This window comes from Hippopotamus amphibius, chromosome 2, assembly GCF_030028045.1.
Source record: "Hippopotamus amphibius kiboko isolate mHipAmp2 chromosome 2, mHipAmp2.hap2, whole genome shotgun sequence".
In the NCBI taxonomy this organism is placed as follows: domain Eukaryota; kingdom Metazoa; phylum Chordata; class Mammalia; order Artiodactyla; family Hippopotamidae; genus Hippopotamus; species Hippopotamus amphibius.
The window spans coordinates 218,939,169-218,958,285 of record NC_080187.1 but is presented as its reverse complement, the minus strand read 5'-3'; the positions used below and the strand labels follow the sequence as shown (position 1 = coordinate 218,958,285).

The 19,117-nt window shown below is 46.6% G+C and overlaps 1 protein-coding gene across 1 annotated transcript in view; it reads right to left on the bottom strand.

Moving 5' to 3' along the window:
• The window catches only part of CHRNA7 (cholinergic receptor nicotinic alpha 7 subunit), a 111,912-nt gene that overhangs the window by 41,085 nt on the left and 51,710 nt on the right, over positions 1 to 19,117 (bottom strand). The window contains exon 4 of the mRNA XM_057722648.1: positions 12,386 to 12,495. Within this exon, the coding sequence (XP_057578631.1) occupies positions 12,386 to 12,495 (110 nt within the window). The remainder of the gene's footprint in view (positions 1 to 12,385; positions 12,496 to 19,117) is intronic.

Genomic DNA, 19,117 nt, shown 5'->3' with positions numbered 1-19,117 from the left:
TTAATTTCTTCCAGTTTATCCTGATATTCATTTTCTAACTTTTTGAGGTACAGGTTTTATTAATCAAATTTCAAAGTTCCTTGTTTTCTTATCTTTAGACACTACTTTGACATCTCTCCCTGGTTTTGATATGTTCCTGCTCATTGTCATTCATTCCTTAAAAGACATTTCTTAAAAATTCCTATAAGCCAAGCTTGAGTGTTTTTTTAAAGTTAAGTGGACATTATATATACACATACATACACATTACTGTATTATTATCCCTTTGTTGTTAAATTCTACTTTTAGAGCGCTGTGATCAGAGAACCAAAGCCATGCCATATCTACATTTTGGAATATTCTAGATATTTGTGGTGCAAAAACAATTTCTGTGGATATTTCAAGTGTGTTTAAAAGAAATATTTCTGTTTGTTGGGTACAAATCTCTCTATTTCTTGGTTCTTAGCAAACTGGTTTTTTCATCCCATTAACCATACTTTCTTTCCTGAGATTCTGATTTTGTCCATTTCCTCTGTGCTTTTCATCAGTATTGGTTGCATACATTTTAAAGCTACATGTTTGCCACATAATTGTTCAGGACCACATTGTTTTCTCAGTAAACTTGCCTTTAATCAACACAAAATATTCATTTTGACCCTTTTCATCCCCTTTGTCTTTGGTTTTTACTTTGTTGAACAAGAATACTGCTAAATCTGATTTCTTTCTATGGCATTTTACACATATAACTTTTTCAATGGCTTTATTTTCATTCTGCTGGATCATTTGATTAAAATCTATCTTATGAATATATCATAGAGTTGGTTGTTTTTGTTTGTTTGCTTTCAACCAATTAGAGAGTCTATTTTGTTTGGGGAATTGTTATGGGATTTAAACCTATCTGCATTTTTCTGATTAGTGATTGTTCTATTCCTGCTATTCTACTAATTGTCTTTTTATCATACTCTGTGATGTTGTTTCTTATTTTTCTATTCATGCATTAGGTACACTGAAAGAAATTTTTCTTTCCTTATTTTGTGTCTAGTGGTTTAGAAGTTACATTACCACTTCTTTTCCTCTGTTAGCTACTCATATATTTAACATATTGATTCACTTGTACTTTTTTAAATGTTGTACCTTTCTGCATTTAACTAAGGTGTGTCTGTCATACATGGACCAGAGAAGCCCCACAGCAAACTTCCACTGTCTCTGCTCTATGTCCCAATCTCTTACCAACCCAAACCTCTAAGGTATTATTTATATTTAAAACATTATCAAATATTTAAACTTAACTATGACTTTCAGTGGTTTCTTTGCTAACAACTGCTGACTGTGCTCCAACCCATGTTTTAACCAAGACTGTTCTCTCCCTCCCCTTTCCCAGCTCAGCAAGTTGGATACCCCACTTCTGACCGTGAAGCCAGCACCATGGGACTCCCTCTGCCTCCAGCTCCACCTGGAGAGTTTTGTTCCCAGAATTTCCTAACCCTCCCCAGCTACCTGGGGGAGGCAAAGAAATCTTCCTTGGTTTAATCTCATTTTGCTTAAGTATATCCTTGAGTAATTCTTTCAGAGAGGATGTAAACGACTTGAGTCTTTACAAACTTGAAGCTTCTTTAGTTTTTGATTGGATAATTTAGTTCAGCAAAGGATTTTATTTTAAAAGTAATTTCACTCTAATATTTGAAAGTAAGACCTAATAACTGAGGCATATTTGTTTCTTGTTACTGTACTTTTTCACTTTGAGGGCTTCTAAAGGTTTTCCCTATATTTTGGATATTTTTTAAATTTCAGCATGATATTCAAGATATATATCTCTTTTTGTTTACTCTCCTTAGCACTAAGTAGGCTACTGATACATGAATAGATGAATACAACTATCCTATTTCAATTCAGTAGGAAAAAGATGGAATATTTAGTAAATCATGTTGAACCATTTCCTATCGTTTAAAGAAAAGTTAGACCCTTACCTTACACCATTAAAAAAAATTAAATTAAAAAAAAAAAAAAAACCCACAAAATGAAAAGCAAACTAGTTTACCAAAAAGTATTAGAAAAAAACTAGAGTAGAATGCATTGTGGAACCTTCCAGTATGTAACCCAAAGCCACAGAGGATACATAATAAGAGTAGTAAAAAGATCTGATTTATTAAGAATGTATAACTTATCTTCAATAAAAGACCATGAGTCATGCTAAAAGATAACTGAAGTAGTTTAAACTGGATAATCCTTCATGATGGATTGGTATGCGATGTGAAGGAGAAAAGAGAATGATAAACTCTAGGTATTTGCATTTTATGACTCACACCCCACACCCCTGCCCCCAAACAACCATAATTCACTTATTTTTTATTTAGTGGTGCTGGGAATGGATCTCTCAAGCCAGAGCTGTGAGTACCAAGCACTAAGGATTCTGGCAATTCCCTACAGCACGAGGGTCACAGCCCCCAACATTGCATCCACTCACTCTAATTTGATGCTTTCCATGTGCTGTTTGCCATACTCATTTTGGGGAATAAAAGACGTGAATAGAACATAGTCCTTTTGACAGAGCTCTCTGGCCAAAGCAGAGGAACCTGAGTGTTAAACTGGATTTGCACGTGACGTGAGGCTGAGAAACACCAAGTCCTCTAAGGCCCACAGCATCCCAGAGGCAGCAACTGCACTGGACATCGAGGGGAGAGTCCTGGTGAAGCCCAGCTGGACGGGTCTGAATGCCTTACTGTACTTCATCCTGGCCTATGATCCTGTTCTTTTGGGGGTCCTGCAACATTTGTTCCCTTCCAAGATTGTCAACCACTGCCCCCCCTAAGAGCCCCATGCCATGGCCTCACCTAGTGTTTCCCCATGAGGTGCCTTATCCTGTTGGCTTCCAGGCCTTCATCTAACTGCTGTTTCCCTGTAGCCACTTGTCCTAAGTGAGAGGACCACACACATTATTAACTAAGCTGGGCCACTCTTAAAAGGTGCCAGGACTGCTCCTGGCAGACGGGTCCAGTCTGGCCTCCTTCCCAAGAACAACTTCTCCCCCTCCCACTGGATGAGGATCTTGCTCTTCCAGATCTAGACTCACATCATCTGTTCTGTAAGATGATCTTCTGATCCTCTGTCTTACACCCATGACGAGGCTGTCAAGTGCTGGGAAAAGTCAAAGGTTTGGGTGCCAAGGCCTTGGTCCTGTGTCTCAGAAAGTTTCCTTAATTGCGAGTGAGGGACAGTAATTCCACATGACCTCATCACAGTCAGGAATCTGATCAGATGAGCCCACCAGGCTAAAGCATGCGTAACTGATTACAAACATCTCAAGGGCAGTGAAGGCGTGTCCTCAGAAGATCCCCTGAGCTGAACTGACAGTAGCAGCTACACGCCAGCCCGGAGGCCCTGCCCCACAGCCTGGTTCCTCCAGATTCTGATGCATGCCATGGGCACTCTGAGCTAGACCCAGCCCCTGCACAGCTGAAGCCCTGGGAGCTTCGGGGGCAGGACCAGCACCGCACCCCTCCCCCCCCACCATGTCTTGTCCCTGTCAATCACAACTTCCTATGCTCTCCTTCCTTTGTGCAGGCGGCCAGTGAGCACAGCTTGGGTAGGCAGTGGATCCCACAGGGACCCTGCAGCAGGCTGAGGAGGGGGCAGGGTGAGGGCTCACCTTGGCCCCTCCCTTCCCCCAGGAGGCTCCTGAGGATGAGCAAACTCCTCATCGAATTCCTGTCTCACGTATTTATTACGCAGACCCTTACAACCAATTTGGCTCCGTGTCTGATGTCACAAAGATCAATAAGCTCATCTCCCAAAGCCAGGATCTTGGGATGGATGGGTCTTGCAGACCCCAGGGTGCACAGAGCTGTGGGCGGCGGGGGGGGGGCCTCGGTGGGCTGGCCTGGCACCACAGGCAGGAAGATAGTCTTGCCAGGACCGCCGTGAATGCAAAGATGTCCCTAGAAAACTCTGCTGGCTGCAGCACGCGGCTCTCTGTTTGAAATTCTGCTACAGCTCTCACCCGGCAGTTTGCATTTTGTCATTCCACACTGGCTGGCAAGGGATTTGGTTCAGGAAAAGTTGGTTGTTGGATGCTGAGGAAAGATTATCAAGAAGAGATGGTATGAAAATCCCCCAGTGGCTCTGAAATTGGGAGGAGACAGGCTCACCCCTCCCAGAGTGCGAGAAAAAAGGCTGAGACGGAGTGTCCAGAGAAGGTCTGAAAGTGGAGTCGATTCTGAGGGTGGGAGAGAGGAGTGATTCCACTTCATCTAACTTGTAGAAAAATAAAACACAAGAGCTCTAAAAGCACAACGAGAGGCAAGTACATCACACTCTGGAGTCAGGCATGCCCTGATGGGTGACCTCGGGCAAGTGGCTGAACCTCTCTGGGCACCAGTTTCCCGCCCTGAAAAATTTGGATGCTAACACAGACTTTAGAACTATCTGGCCCTTTGCAGAAAGAAAGGAGGAAAGCAAGGGCACTAAAGGTCCACTAGTGACAGTCCATGCTGGCGGAAAGGCTGGGCTCCGAGTCAACATGAGCAGCTGGGTCTCCGGGCTCCCAGGGGCTGAATGAGGATGCACAACCACATGACCTCCATCCCCCCGATTTTACCAAGATACTGGAGGAAATGATGGAGGTAAAACACATCCACTGCTGTAAGCTGGGAGGAGTGTATAAGCAGAGAAGAACAGACGATAACTTCCAGACAAAATAACCATGGGATGGGAATCAGTTGCTAGCAAGTCAGAAGGAGAATATGAATCAGGATTTTGACAGTTATTCAGAGCAAAAAAGGAAACACAATTCTATAAAGAGGCTCAGAGACTCTCCTGTCTCATTCAAAGTAAAAGCCAAGACCTGGGAGACTCAGGCAGCATCCCCAGTGTCTCTGAGCCTCTCCCCTAACTCACTCCTGACACTGGCCCCTCCTGTTCCGAGGACAGATGTAGATGACAAGTTCCTGCCTCGGGGTGATCAAAAAAAGATACATTTTTAAAAGATCAAATCAAGATACTTTCACAAATATAAAATAAACATATGCCAATGATTTATTTTTTTAAGTCAATAGTTAATGAGGGAAACAGCAAGGTGTCAAAAACCCATTCAGAGGAGCATCCAAAAAGCAGACACGGACACAGGCGACCAGGAATGCAGATCCCACCTATTCACAGAGGAGTCAGTCCACCGGACAGATTCCATTTGCTTCTCTATAGACTGGAATCATTTCATCACTACCAGTTCTAGAACTTACAAAGTTGAAAGACAGTTCAAAGACCATGGCCTACTGAGTCCACTAGAGCATCTGATCACCTGGAGGATACAGGTGATCTCACATGAAGATGCCACAGATTACTGATCATCTTCCTCTCCTTCACCATTTTATTTATTTGATGATGATGATGATGTTTTGCATTTCAAAGCCTTTCACAACCTTTCCTGACAGGCCTGTGCACCTGTTCTTTCTGTCAAGAGCATCTGCCTCCCTGATGCTCTGACTTTTTCCACGGCCTCCCTCTAGTCATTCTGTTGGTCTCACACCCCACCTCTGGCTCCAACACGTGTGAGGCTCTCTCCCCAATTCTTACAGCCCCCAAAATCCTGGTGCATGCTGTCCCCTCTCTCCCTTTCTCTAGAGGGCCAGGATTTTTGTCTGTGATGTCCTCAGATCCTAGAACAGTGTGTGATAACGGCAGGTAAGCCTTCATTAAATATTGGCTGAGTGAGGAGACAAATGAAACACAAACATCAGCAGGGGCAGGGGTGAGAAGGGGGAGGTTTGGATGCACACAGGTTGACAGGTCCCACTCACCTCCTAAAACCCGTTCTGCCCTCTTCCCACCTCACCTGAGGTACAAACAGCCTCCCTCCAGATTAGGTCAGAAGACTTGATAGAGCAGATGCTATCACAGCACGCCCTAAAGCCTCCTTCTCTAAGAGCTACAGTTGAAAAGTTACCCTCACTCAACTGGAGATTCCTGCCCCATCAAGAGCTGCCACTGACGTCCTTTCAGTGACCCCTCCTGCCCTGACCCCGACCCCTAGACCAGCCACCGCTGCGTGACGGGCCTGGGAGCACCAACCCAGGAACCTCCTTCTGGAGGCCGGGGCAGCAACAGCACCGAGTCTAAGAGATTCTCTCCCTAAGATCCCGTCCCACACGTGGACCACTGTGATACCATGACAACGCATGCTGCCCAGGGGAGCAACTGCCACTCACAAAGATGCAGGTCCCGGCTCATCTCTGTTAGCTTTGCCGCCTGCCTCCCTCCTCTGCTTTGCCTGAGTCCCAGGATGCCTTCCCATCACTCACATCACTGCTGCCCGCCTCCCAAGAGCCAGGATGGGATCTCCAACCAGACCAAGGTGAAAACGATTGGAACGTCAGTGGGCAGCTCACCTGCACTGAGCTGACCATTCCAACAGCCGTCCTCCCCACACCTGAGGCCCTGACAGCCGCCCATGCCAAGAATCTGCAGCCCCGCCTGAGGCTCTGGTTTGTGCATGGATAGGCAAGCAGAATGACAGCCCTGGAAGCAGCTGTCAATCTATAACAGAAGGCAGTTGGCAGATAAACACCATGAAAGTCCCTGGTGGGAATGGGCCCAGCTGCCCATAGCAGTAGCTTTGTAAAGCATCCTATATTGGTTTCCCTCCCTCCCCTGTCTCACTTACTCTCTCAAACTATGTGCACTCAAATCCTTGTCTTGGGCTGATGTCTAAGAGAACCTAAGACACTTGGGAAGAGAATAAATTCTATTTCACCAGCGACTCATTGACCAACACAATTACAAGCCCTCATGGGCTGGATCACACTGCACCTGGCTGTGTCCTGCATGTACCACCCTCTCCCCAAGCTCTGCCATCAGCCGAATCAGGGGAACACGTGACAGAAAGAGGGCTGGAGCCAGAGGCCTGCAGCCTCGGAGCCAGACAGGAGCCTGCAGATGTGCAAATGTGGTTTTGCACAGCCTATAAAGAAAGAGATGGTTGACACCCCATGCCATCCTAAAAATACAGAGCCAACAAAAACATCAGCAAGTTACATTCATCAACAAAGATTCCAATATTGTCATGGGATTTTCTGACGAAACAGCTCAAGAACTGACAAGCCCAGAGAGGCTGTGGCAGCTGCCCATGGTTGCATGTGCAGGGGTGACTGAGACATCGCTGGGGTTCAGGCTTTCCTCTACAAAGCAATGCTGTTACCAGGTAGGCCCTTCATTCCACCCAAAAGGCACTGTGGCTCTTCCTAGGTCAGTCTGTTGCATGACTCATTCTGAGGGAAGCCAGCCACCACACCACGAGGACATTCAAGCCATAAAGAGGCCCATGTGCATAAGAATTAAGACTCCTAACTAAGGGGCAACATCAATTTGCCAGCCACCTGGGTGAGTTACCTTGTTGGGATGCTCCAGTTAGGCTGCCCGTTGACTGCAGCCCCAGCCAACACTGGGCTGAAACTCTGTGAGACCCAGAGTCAGACCACCCAGCTGGACCCCTCCCCAAATCCTTCACCCACAGAAAGTGGGAGCGGTTACAACGATTCTTCTGGTTTTAAATTTTGGAGTGATTCGTCCTGCAAAGACAGGAACTATAATAAATACCATTTGTCCCAGTTAGGATTGGCTGGGGTTCCTCTACCTGACGACTGGTATTTTTTATAATTTCTAGAAAAGTCCCAGCCATTATTTCTTTAAACATTGCTTTTCCCTCATTTTCTCTATAATTTCTATCTTGGACTCCAATTAAACATTTTAATAATGTCTCACTGTATTCTCCCAGTCGAGGCATTTCTCTTACTTTTCATCTTTTTGCATCTCTTTGCTATGTTCTGTGTAAATGACTTAAACGTGTCTTTCGGTTCATTGGTCTTCTCTTTATTTGTGAACCACCTGCTATTTAACTGACTATGCTTTTCAAATTGATGTATGATTTACAAGCAGAAAGCACAGATTTTTGGTGTGTGTTTCCCTGAATTTTGATGCAGATTATATTCATGTAACCATAACCACCGTAAAGTCGAGATACAGACACGCCCATTACCCCAGAAAGTTCCCTCATGCCCCTTTCCAGTCAAATGCCCCTCCCAGAAGCAACCATTTTATCGATCTGTATCTCCTATTCTAGAACATCAATAAATGTAATCATGCAGAAGATAAAAACCAAAACGACGACGGGGAGCGGGGCGGGGAGGTGGGAATCATACCCAGCCATCCATGCTCACTTCTCACTTTCAGCAAGATTGTGTCCAGACAGCTCCTTGAACTGCAGACTTAAAGTAAAGCAGAACAAAGCAACCAGGAAACCACGGGGCTTGGCATCCAGCAGGGATGCTTTTATCAGCACCCGTCCTCCCCTCAGAGCCACCCAGCCAGTTGGCCAGCAATTCTAACATGGTCACTACCCATCAGGGAAATAAAGTAGCCCCTCCCAGAAACGATGCAGAGGTGTCTGTGTTGCAGTGACCCAGCCTCTTCAAAGCACAGAAAATGTGTTTTATCTCAAAAACCATGTGGGGCCCACACTTAGACTGCAAAATCAAGCTGGAACAGAAGGAGAAATGTAACATACGTGTTGGTGATGTTTCCCCTGACCCGAAACAATGTTCCCTTTCAAACCATGGCTCACACAGAAGGCTGACATGTCCCCTCCTGAAAGAAGCATACCGCCCCCACCGCGCCACATGCATGTAATTAATTATCACATGCGTCCACTGAAGAAACATATCATTTTGAGCGCCTCTGGGTGGCAGAAAGTATTAAACTCAACATCTCTCAAATTCCCCGTAACAGAATATCAGAAGGTCAAGATCTTACTAAATGCAGTCCTGTTTTTGCTACTTCCTGTGCCAGTTTCTGGACTCAGTCAACCAGTCTCATATTTTCCAGGCTGCCAATATGATGTCTCTCCTTCTCTTTCTTCTCTCGCTGTCCCTGGCAACACTGGCATCACACAGATCATCCCCTTTGCTTCTCCTCCTCAAGCCTGTACCCTCCCTCCTTCCTTCCATCTCATCTGTGCATAAATAGTTGTTAGACGCTTTCCAGGTGCCCAGGAGAGGAGGCAGAACCTGCGTGCAATGGGGCAGAGGAACCCCTTTCTAGGAGTCATGTGACAGAGAAAGGCATTGGAGTCAAAGGGGTGTGGAGTTGAGGTCTAGGGGCAGAGAGAAGGGTGAGCGTCCTATGCCTAGAGGGGGCACATGTAAAAAGTGGGAAAGAGTCAGGGCACATCCCTCAGCTGACAGACAGCAGGTAGAAGAGGAGGCTGTGGGGCTGGGGGGCGGGGGGGAGCGGGGCAGGGATGCTGGTACAGTCAACACACACCTGGGGCAGGAGGCGTGGCAGCAGAGGGAGGCCCGCCCATGGATGGAGTGATAAGGGGGTCACCCTGCATCTCCCCCTCCTCCTGAGGGCGCCCTGAGCTGAGTGCTCCTGAGTTACGTACATCTGTTTGGGTCCTTCCACTCCTCCTAGTCTTTACTCTGACCTTCCTGTGTCACCACTGTCCCCTCTCAGCCTGGACAGTTGGTCTCCCCAGGGCAGCCTCCCTGCCTCCTTCCCTGGGACCCTGGAGAAGGGGATTGATTTCTCCTCCCTCCTCCAGGCTGCACCACTACCTACTCTGCCCAACAGGACCAGGTGAAGGGCTGATCTGGTTTCTTGCACTCAGTCCCTAAGGGATCTGCAGCCCCCACTGCCTTCCTCTCTCGAGTAGCCAGGCCATGTGGAAAAGCCTCAGGGAGGGAGGAGGCAGGTGGCCCAGGTGCCAGGTGCAGCCCCAGCTAAGGCCCCACCCACAGCACCATCACCACCACCGCCAGCCCTGGGGGTGTGCCCTCACATCCCAGCTCATCTGAGCCCTAGCCCGCTGCCTTCTGCCAGCATCTCAGAACAGTTAAGCAGCCACATGGGCCCAGCCAGCCCACAGCATGGCGAGAAATAATCTGCGTTGTGTTTTTTCCTTGAGCCGCTAAGTTCAGGGTCATTTGTTAATTTGTTAAGTGGCAAAAGACAACTGATACCATGTCTACGACTGGTTTCAATATCTTCCGTAACCTGCTTACCCTTTGCTGTGCTCACGTGGACATGCCGGCCATATACTTAGCAAGTTACTTCAGACAAAATGTCCCACATCTCATTTCTCGGAAGAAAACTAACGCAGAAGAGGAGGCAGCCTCTACAGAGCCCATGATAGAGGCTGGTGGACTCAGTCAACAGGGATACAGGACTGAGAGGCAGGGAGATGATGGTTATTTAGGGCTCCAGGGGAAACAGGAGAGGAAGAGGGGGATGCATTATTCCTGGGGGCCTGGTCCCTGGTGGCATCTATCAGACAGAGACAGCTGTACTTTGCTCCTTGAAATTCAGTTATGTATAGAATACTTGGTAACTCTTCATTAGCCAGAATATTAGAAACTCCACACCTTTTCTTTATCGGGGATTAAGGTCTTACAGATAAGCCATAAGAACCATCTCTTAAAGCCTTATTCTTAAGATGCTACCATATTAAAATATTTACCCTTGATTTCAGATTTAAAAGACTGAATTGGGAATAATGAAAAACAGTACTGACATTTCTTTTTAAGTTGTCAAACCTGTGTCACTGGAAGCAGAAACCCTCACCACCAGGCCTGCGAGCACACAACTGCCATTACTGAATGTTTATTCTTTGCCGAGTACCACACCAAGCATTCTATGTACATCTGCAGTCATCCTTCCAAACTCTGTGACGTTGGCATTTCCCCCACTGGGCCAAGGAGGAATCTGAGACTTACAGACATAGTAAACATTACAGCTAAGATTTACACCCAGACTTCTTCAGTCGTAATCCTTTATCCTTAAGCAGTCAATGGCAAAATGGCAATGCCCCTGTTATAGGCTGAACTGTGTCCCCCCAAAAGTCACAGGATGAAGTCCTAATTCACATGCTCAAGTATCTCTGAATGAAACTGTATTTGGAGATACTCCTTAAAGAGGTAACTAAGTTAAAATGAGGTCATGAGAGTGGGCCCTAATCCAACATGACTAATGTCTTTATAAGAAGAGATGAGGACACAGACACCCACAGAGGGAGACCATGTGAGGACACAGGGAGAAGACGGCCGTTTACAAACCAAAGAGAGGAGCCTCAGAAGAAGCTAACTCTGCAGACACCTGGATCTGGGACTTCCAGCCTCCAAGAGAAAAATTTCTGTGAGAAAATAAATTTCTGTTGTTTAAGGAACCCAGTTGGTGTTATTTTGTCCTGGCAGCCCTGGGCAACTAATATAGCCCCCAGGAAACAGATGGGCCCAGGAGAAGGCACTGGAACTCCTGTGCTTCTATTCAATAAGGGACCACTTACTCTGACCTGAGACATCTTTCAAAGCTCAGCTGCCTGAACTAATTTAAAAAACGAAAGAGTGGCAGCAAATCAGAAGGGGTGGTCTTCTAGAGACAGACCCAACGATTCAAATGAAACATGATAACAGGAAGAAAGGGAAAGAATTAAAAGTGGATACAAGACAAGGAATCACCCAGCCTTCTAGAAGCAGTCAGAGTAGGACAAACCCATCAGTTGGTCCTGGGGGGATCACTGTGACCACAGGCAGTGGCCGATGGTAGCACTGTCTCCTGAGTCACCAAGGTGCTGGGCCTCCTTTCTTCCAGGTGGGCCCAGAGGCAGCAGCCATCACTAGGAAATATCTTTCTTGTATATTAAGCTGGTTATCACATCCTATACCTTTTTGGAGAAGGAGGCTCTGGATTCCCTTATTTGACTATGTAGTTTAGTAAATAATTTGAGTGCTTCAAGAAATTTACCCTGCCTGGATACCCACCTTCTGGGCTTCCACTCTACAAATCAGATGGCCTTGGATGATCGACAAAGCCCTCCTTTCCTGACCTCAGGAGAAGGACTATTAGAACACGACTGCTACCCACCCTTCTTCCATCAGGTACAAACTTCCGAGTGTGGCTAGAGATGATAGTCCTGTGCTTGGTTGCCCCACAGGGCTCTCCCAATGCCCAAAGGGTAGTGCATCAAATGAGGACGCGGGTCCAGACAGTGGCCTCCATCCATGCATCCCATTGACCAGCAACTTCTCGTGCTGTGACTGTAACTGCTGTCATTCAGGGGCAAAGGTAAGGCCACATGCAAAAATGTCTCAGTGCCAACGTGCACACAAGTACCTGCACACCTGTAACGCACAGCCCTGTGGACACGGCCATCAGACGCAGGATGCAGGATGCTGCAGGCCAGCGTGCCAGAGAAGAAAACACTGGATACAGGACACAGCTGCTGCCTACAAACCCTTGTGGGGATCCGCAGTCCCAAATTACAGATAATGTACCCAGCACCGCTATAAAATACTCAGATATGCTTGATTGTTACACATGTCCAAGAATAAGCTCATTTTTTCCCTTTGTCCATTGTGCTTACCTGTTGTAGAGGAGAATGTCTGGCTTCCAAATCTGGCCATCTGGGAAACGAACCGTCTTCACACCTGGATACTCTGACATATTCCACTGTAAATAGTGATCTGTCCAAGACTGACAAACACAGACAGCAGCGTTAGCAGCACTTTGCTTCCTTGCCTGCTAATATATCTTATAAGAGATTATTAGACAACTTCAAAACCAAAAAAGAGTTCCAGACATCTATGTACATAATTGAGTTGCTATCTGTAAAATATATGGAAGCTGGGAATTAAAAAACCCCTTACAAAACGACCATGAATAGCATAAAAATCACACTTAAGATCCTGCTGTCATCATGACCACAGTCAGAGGGTAGCATTAAAGTGAATTCCAGTCCACTGCATGCCCCCAAGGCTTCCTCTCCTCGACTTTTTCCCAGCCAAATGAAGAACTGTTTCACTTTCAAAGTTTTCCATTGTAAGGACACTTTGGACAAATAAATTCATTATTTCAATTAGAACAAGAACCAAGCTGGAAAAATGCAGAATATTTATTTCCAGGAAACAACTTCATGCACCTGCAGGGGTACCTCTCAGAAATTTCTGAGGGCCTGTTTTTGGATTTGAATTATTATTTTCATGTAAGAATAGTGCTTCTGACACCACAACTCAAAAATGCAAACATGGGCATTGGTGGTAAAACAATGAATCAGGACATGAGGGTACACGATAAGACTGGGGAAATATCTATAAACACACGAACACGGTGTGTCTCTTTGGGGCTAGGCCTGAAATAGTTCTTGAGGGATCTTTGTGAGAGGAAGGCCCATGTCTGGGGTCCTCTGCCCCAGGACCATGCACCCCAGAGCTACCTGGGGTCCACTAGCCCTGTAAAGACTGCCCAGGTAGGACCCCACCTGCACTGCTGGACAACTAGCACCACCCAACCAGGACTGCAGGGCTGCCCGGTTTGAATTCACTAGCTCCTACAGGTGTGCGTAATCAGAGCAGACCCAGTAAAGGCCGCCATCCTACATTCAGTCCCCCTGGGGCCACCTGCTCTGGAGTTCAAACTTTCTCAGATGTAAAAAAGTATGTGATGCAACACCACACCCCAAGCTGGGCCAGGGACAACTCCCTATAATCAATCATTATTTCTGCAGCAAAACATGCATATTTTTACTGAGAAAATAAATGTATATCAATTTCAGTTTGATTTTAGACCCAATGAGTTTGATGTAAAGTTATAAAAACAAAAACAAACAAACAAACAAAAAGCCCTGTCGTGTTCAGAGCTGCTGAGATGTGAGAATTGCAGCCAAGGGGTTGTGGGTCTAGAGCTATTGAAACTGGCAATAGGGGTCAAAGGGCAAATCCCAGAGATCCCACCATCCTCTGGAAAGGGTAGGCAAGCATCCCAGTTCTGGGACTACCTGAAGTCAGACAAGAGGGGATATGCAGGCGAGTAACAGCATGTCACACCAAAGGACCGTGAGAAGGAGGATGGATTGATACCTAATGTGCTGAAGTAACATCTGGGGCATTTAGGATAGAGACCTGCCTGGCTGATGTTTCTCATCAGACGTGTGCAGCTGGGGGAGGACAAGACAGCAGAGCACACAGAAAGGGCCAGTCTTGTTCAAGCAGTTTTGCAGGAAAGCCTGGGTACCAGTCACACTGTGTTTGCTCCAGCAGCTCCATCTCTTCCCCATTTGCCCAGCGCTCCCTTCTTTTCTCTCCCTTGCTCTGGGCATACACCCTTCTGTGCCCAACACCTGTGCTTTCCTGACCATGTTCTCATACCCAGCCCTGGGATGCTTCTCCAGTTGACAGCTGATTATCACAGAGTCTGACACTGTCACCTTCCCCACCATGCTGCTCAGGGCCCAAGGGCCACCAGAACTGCCCAGAAAGGTAGGTGTGGCAGGCAGATACCCACCTCCTCTGCCTGCTGAAATGATGGCCACAGTGCAAGGGGAAGCAGGGAAGAGGAAGCACTCAGTCGGTCAAGCTTAAACCTCTCCTACGGGCACCAGGTCTGAGCTGCAGGAAGCCTCCCCGGCAATTCCTCACCCTTCCCGTCTCCCCTACTCAGCTGCATGTGCCCCAGGCACATATCCCTGCATCCTGCTCACTGCATCTGCTATGTGTACCATGCTCACCAGGATGCCAGGATGCCAGCATGACTGTTCTTATTTACAAGAGAAAACTGGGGCCCAGAGAAGAGGCATCTTCTTTGTCGGTCACTGGGTCAGGACTCAGAACTGCATTATTTGACTTCAAACTGGCTGGCTCCTGGGCTCTACCATGGGTGGTTCTTCCCCACCCAATCTGTCTTCACAGGCAGATCCTGCACCCCAACAAGATGCTCATCATCCCTGAAGGTGCTGCCCTTCTAGGGCTCTCCCTTAGTCCAAAGCCAAGCTGGGTCTCTCCCACTCTCACGGCAGAAGGCGGGACTACTGGGAGCTTTGGAATCAAACAGACTTGGGTTTGTACCAAGGCTCTGATGGAGAAGAGCTATGTGAGCTCTAGCAGGCAAACCACCCTCTCTGAGCTGCAGTTAGCTCATATGTGTCACACCTCACCAGGTACGGTAAGGATGCAATGAGATAAAGTGTCACAGCAGGTAAGTCACATGGCCCTGGGAGGCATGTGATCTATGATGGCTTTAAAGGAAAAAAGGGATCCCTCCCTTTCACAAAATCCCAGAGGACCCGAGAGCTGTAATAACTGAGCTGCAGCCAAAGGCGGAGAGAGCAAGGGCCAGCTCAGTGTCAGGAGATGCAGCAGGAATCTCAGTGCTGCACGGTCCTGGGTTTTCATGAAGATTTCCTAAGAATGGATGTGGCAAAGGACCCATAAACAAGCAGAGGGGGTTTCCTATCCTCCAAAGCACTATTGCCCACTCAGATTGCAGGGCCCTGGAGGGCAGAGGCACTGAGCAAAATCCGAGCACAGACAGCTGCTGGCACAGCTTCCACATGTGGGCACCTGGAAACAGGCATCAACCTACGAGTGCCAACCTTCCCAGAGCTTCCCCTCATAAGGTGCTGCACTTCGCTTTCTCTCCCTGTTTCTGTGTGATTCCTTCTCATCAAGTCTTCCAGATAAGATGACATGGGGTGGTTAAGGGGGCACGTAAGGCAGGAAGGGACCCTTGAACTAAAATGCACAGTAAGAATCCCATTCTTTCAGGGCTCTGATAACTGCCCCTATTAGAACCTGCCTTCGGCCCACAGGAAACTCTTTTTAAATGCGTGTGCACGGAAATATTCAACGCAAGAGAGAAAGTAGAGAGTAAGAGCAAATGAATGAAAGAGAAGAAAGTGAAAGTTTTCTCCATTTAAAAAAAATACAGTATGGTATAATAAGAAATATATTTGGGCTTTTTCCTTGGTTTCACAGATCTCCTAAAACCCTGGGAACTTCCTGAGTGATCCAACGTTTTTTGAACATAATTTTCATTCTGATGAGCTGGCTTAGGGTGGTGCCCCTATGTGGCTTCAGGCCGGCAGATGCCGCTGGTCACCAGAAAGTCCAACCCTGCATTAGAGGGTGAGAACCCTCAGCCTCACCACATCCCTATATCCAGGAAGAGGGGAGAGGCTGGAGACTGGATTATAAAACTCTGAACAACAAGGCTGACATGGTAGAGCAACTATATGCCAATAAAAATTAATAATAAATAAACAAACTTTGCTGCTGTTGGAGCAGGAAAAGATAAAAAAAACAAGGATGGTGATCACGTCAAGGTGCAGGGACACAGGGAGCACAGAAGCTCCACTCCTTCCCTCACACCTGCCCTGGTATCTCTGCCTTCAGCCATTCCTGAGCTGCATCCTTTATAATAAATTGTAAACATAGATAAAATGTTTCTTCTGAGTTCCAGGAGCTGTTTTAGAAAAGTACTGAACCTGACTAGGGAGGGGGGACCCCCGAATTTGAACTCAGCTGGACAAAAGTGTGGGTCACCTGTCCCCCATCTGCAGCTGGTGTCTCAAGTCTGCGGGACTGAGCCCTTACCTCTTGGGATTGGATGCTAACTCAGAATAGAGCCCAAATGCTGGATACCGAGGGTCGAGTCCCGAGACTCACAGAACCAGCTACGGGTGGGGCAGACGCCAAGCGCCTGGGGTCAGGAAACACCTCACATGCACATGCTCTGAACATCCTTCCCCTCAACTGTTTCTGATCTCAGAGGAAGAGAGTGGGCCTCCTCCTTCCTTCTGCCCTAAAACTTTCTTCTCTCCGTGGGACACAGTAATTGAAACACCACCCTTAACCGTGGGTTGCTTTTATGGCCCTAAGCAAACCACTGACCTTTCATCTATGAGCATAATGTGTGGCATTTCTATTTGTCAGAGAAAAGTGATAAAGAGTGCCGAAATGGAGAAGGTACGCATTTTAGGAATACATACGGTTTAAAATCTAATATTCTATGGTGCTATTAATTCCATAACTAGAATTAGGAGGTAAAAACTATGCATAAGAAAGATGGGAAACTTAAAACCAGAAGAATGGTCAAAATTACAAAATTAAAGAAGACATATTTTTTAAAGCAACTATAACTCTCCAGACAGCTCAAATGTCTCTTTAGAAACTGAAATGGCTTCTGTAGTTTCTTCTTATAGATTAAATCAGATTACGTCTGACAGGCCTCCCCAAATGATGAAACTAATCTGCAGAGAAAATACACTAACTGCTTCCTCCTAGGAATATAAAGAGGTAAACAGAGAGATCAGACACTTTCTTTTCCTTCAGGCTATCTAAATAACTGGAAATTCCTACAAATCAAGGGCAGGTAAGAGAAAGAAAAACACAATCAACAAACTGTAGGTCAAAGAGAATGTTTTTTCTGCCTCTTCTTTTTGAATGTATAGAAAATCCGTCATTTGTAGCATAATGACCTCAGAGTTTAAATATCTAGAGAAAAGATTATGTGGATTCAGGTTTTCAGAACAGGAATTCAGCAACATGAAACGAGGGGAGAGAAAAACCAGTTGCTGAGAGCAATTTCCTGGGCCCTCTGTCCCCTCCTGTCCACGGTTCCACCCTCCCTCCCTGGGGACTCTGGCCTTGACTGCCTTCAGCATGGGCCTCACTTCTTGTCTGTCCCCATTACTTGGGCTGGGGCAGGCCAGGCTGGTCACCAGTTGGAGAACACAAAGGGCAGGAATCAAGATGATCATCTTACAAATGGCTCTGGGCAGCTTCCAAGGCCTCTTGGGGTGACATCTGAGTTCCCCATGTCTATGCTGTGGCCACAATAGGAATGCCACGGCTTTCCAGATGGAAACACTGGGTGGGGCAGAGGTTTTGATTAGACAACTGTTAAGGTCTGTTCTAAATCCAAGATACTTGTGATTCCTTAAAAGTCAGATGAGAGCTACTGTTACAGCTGCTCCACGAGCTACAGGTGCCAGGTAAATGTGACCCCCCCCCCCCCGGCCCCACCTTTATAAGGATGCGTGCTACAAAGGTGCCCAGCTTGTTTTCCATACAGTGGGCACCTGAAAAGAAGTGTTAATTACTGAGGTCACACCTAGAAACACCCGGGCTCTCCGATGATCGTCACATTCTCCCGCCTGCCAACTCCATGGCCTACACAGCCAGCCTGCTCCTTCCAATTCTCTAGGGAGGTACTTGGTCTTGATATTTGAACCTTTTTTAGAGTGTAAATTACACAGCTGGATTGGAAATGGTCTGCAAGTAGAAACTGGGTCTCATTCTTTTCTGGGCCCCCCAGCATGGCCTAGTTCAATGCTTTCCATAAAGCGGGTGCTTGAAACGATTAGTTGAATAGGTACATGAGATTAAAAGGTGAGTTTTAAAACAAATGAAGCCGCAGATGCTTCTGCAAATGCAAGTCTTAATTAGAAATATGCTGTGCTTGAAAGAAATTTAGAGACCTCTGGTGACATCCTCCAAAGCAAGGGTGTTCATTTATGGAGCACCTGAACTCAATGCAGTCAGTAATAATCCAGTTACATTTCTCCTGGAAACCAACACCCTTTAAAAAAATGCCAGATCATATACTTTGCTGAAGATCAATCACTTAGGGCTAAGAAACAGAGGCTCAGGGAAACATGACCTGACATGCCAGGGGCAAATTCCGTGTGTCTCTCTCTCCCTGAGAAAAATGTCCACAGCAGCTCTGCACTTTAGAGGGCAAGGGAAATGGGCAGTTTTATGTAAAAAAAGGAAGCATTTTGCATTGTGGCTCAGAATTCCCAGAGCTTTACCTTATATTACAGTCCTGATTGCAGGGGATGGGGGCGGGGCGGGGGGGGGTGCTTCAGACCTGAAGGCATTCCTGGCAATTCACTGACAGATATGCTCTTAGATATGTGCACTGCATTGCACCGCATGCTAATACTTTTACCTTGAAAGAAAGAAAAAAACCCTCTGAAATCTGAGATCTCCATGAAATATGTGGGTGAAAGGGTACCACTGTCCACTATTCTACTTTCAGCTGCATTTAAAAATAAACTAGATAAACAGATGGCCAGATATGGGATAAAGCAAGTACAGTAAAAAGCTACTTATAGACTCCAGGAGGCAGGTATATGGGTGCTCACTGTAAGTTCAACTTCTCGGTATGGTTGAAAATTCTCATCAAAAAGATGGGGAAAAACACTACTCATGATATGTAGTAACCTGGGGGTTAGTGCTTTGCTCACACACAGCCAGATGAAGGTGAGTTTAAGTAAGAATGCAAGGGGAGAGACTGAGGACAGTGGAGGGGTGGGGGT